Source organism: Myotis brandtii, unplaced genomic scaffold, assembly GCF_000412655.1.
Source record: "Myotis brandtii unplaced genomic scaffold, ASM41265v1 scaffold188, whole genome shotgun sequence".
Classification (NCBI taxonomy): Eukaryota; Metazoa; Chordata; class Mammalia; order Chiroptera; family Vespertilionidae; genus Myotis; species Myotis brandtii.
Genome location: NW_005356985.1, coordinates 40978 through 43207, shown reverse-complemented (window position 1 = coordinate 43207; position 2230 = coordinate 40978). Strand labels below are relative to the sequence as shown.

Below are 2230 nucleotides of genomic sequence, written 5' to 3'. Positions count from 1 at the left end.
AAATTATGAACAACAAATACGCATCTATCAACAAGTGAATCTAAAAATCAAGTGAATAAATAATCTGAGGAACAGAATAAACTGGTGAATATAATAGAATCAGGGACATGGAAAGGGAATGGACTGACTATTCTTGGGGTGGAAAGGGGTTTGGGGGATGCGGGAAGAGACTGGACAAAAATCGTGCACCTATGAAAGAGGACAGGGGGTGGGGAGTGAGGGCGAAGGGTGGGGTGGGAACTGGGTGGAGGGGAGTTATGGGGGGAAAAAAGAGGAACAAATGTAATAATCTGAACAATAAAGATTTAATAATTTTAAAAAAATTAAAAAAAGATTATAATGCCCCCCAAAAAATAAATAAATAAAAATAAAGTTTTATATATATATTAGATCAAATATGTCGTACAAGTGGCCTGTTGACATCATGTATGGAGTTATATAGTTTTCAAAAAATTTTTTTTCAAAAACTATTTTTCATAAACTATTTTATGCCTGCACCTGTAGAAAAAGGTAATTACAAATAAAAAGAGCAAACCAACAAAAATGGCACTAAAAGAAAACAAGAGAGGCAGTCACGAGTGAAAAAGTTGGAGAGAGCTGGTGGGAGCCTGAGGCGGGCGCGGGCGAGGGGCTGTGCCTCAGGGGAGAGGCTGGGTGAGTTCAGGGTGTGGAAGGAGCTGGTGGGGTGAGGCCCAGGGTGGGCAGGTGGCAGCCCGGCCCGGTTTGAGGGGAACACGAGCCCAGAGTGGCTGTGAGGCGGACACCAGGGCCTGGGAGCCGCTTACCCAGGGCCAGAGGATGTGCGGGGTCCGATACAAACTGGCCCTCGACTTCACGTCCAACACAAACCTCTCCACGTACATTCCGATGTTGCTCACAGTGACGGGGTCATTCAGGTTGTTGTGTTCCTCGTTCTGGAATTGTGTTAGCAACAGGGCCTCGCCTTCCCAGGAATACCCTACCCTGCGGGAGAGAGAAAGGTTAGGGGGCCCCACCCCAAGAAGGGAAGCAGCCTGGGGTCCCCGGGCCCTGGCAGGGCTCAGGCAGTCCATGGGGCAGCTCAGGACCTGCAGACTCTCCTCGGTGACCCCATCTCCCACCAGCGCCACGGGCAGGCCAGGGGTGGGCAGGCAGGAGCTGTGCGGACAGAGGGGGCTCCGGTCCAGGCCGCCCCTCCCTGGGCCCACGTCAGCAGCTTCCCATGGAGCCTACAGCCACTGCGTCCCCTCCACCACAGGGAATCACTCCTTCCCTGGGCACCTCCGAGCCTGCAAAACGGGGTGCAGGGCCATGGCCAGGGAAGCAGGCCCCTCAAGCTCCAGTCTCAGTGTCACCAGTAACGAGATTTAACGCAATGTTTCAGAAAATAAAATGAAGGCCGGAACAATCCTGGTGAGCAAAACCTCGCGGTGTTCAACAAAGGCAGACACCGCATCGGCACTTTCCCTCCACCCCGGCCCCCACGCTTGGCACAGCTCTGACCCTGAGAAGGAGCCTGGCACCTGCCTCGCTGGGCAGCACGGAGGCACCTGGGGTCCCGGGCCAGCCCAGGATCTCGTGGGTAACACGTACTGGAGGCCGTGGTGAGGATTCAATGACAATCATTGGTGGGAAACCGCGAGATACCGTGCCGGGCACGGAGCGGGCCTGACCCACGGCCACGCCGGCAGTGAGCCCACGGCGTCCCTCTCCCAGCGGCCCCTCCAGCCTGCCTGCTGGCCTCTCCTACTCACAGAGGGACGGCCACCTGTGCCCGGCCTCGCGGGTACACAGGGGCTGGCTGTACCCATGACACGAGGCCTGGGAGCTGGCGCCTGAACCAAAGCTGCTCCGAATGTTCGCTAACCACGGGGACCTTTGGCCGAGTGGCTCTGCCTCAGTTTCTCGTGGTGTGACATGGGCACTGGGTGCGTCTCCCTCCGGGGTGCGGGGTGGGGGGGTCACCGCTGAGGCCGTACAGGGACAGTGCCTAGAGGGGCCTGGCACGGCGAGCGCTCACGAGCAGTAGCCGTAAAAGTCCAGGACGTGCGTGAAGATCTCCTGCTGCTCCGCCAGGGACTGGGACCCTCGCCACACGAACTGCATCTCCTGCGAACCGGAGGGACCAGCGAGGCTGAGGGCCCGCGTGGCGTGGACAGACCTCCCTCGCGGCCTCCTCCTGAGGCCCCGCCTCACCCCCCACAGCCGCAGGAGCTTGTGGATCTGCCCTCGAGCAGGCGGCCTGCTCCCT

At 57.4% G+C, this 2230-nt stretch overlaps 1 protein-coding gene across 1 annotated transcript in view; it reads right to left on the bottom strand.

Annotated features, from left to right (window-relative positions):
- Window positions 1-2230, bottom strand: part of MAN2B2 (mannosidase, alpha, class 2B, member 2) — a 37230-nt gene that overhangs the window by 26892 nt on the left and 8108 nt on the right. The window contains exons 5-6 of the mRNA XM_014538276.1: window positions 2000-2088; window positions 786-963 (exon numbers count right to left, since the gene is read on the bottom strand). Coding sequence (XP_014393762.1) covers window positions 786-963; window positions 2000-2088 — 267 coding nt within the window. The remainder of the gene's footprint in view (window positions 1-785; window positions 964-1999; window positions 2089-2230) is intronic.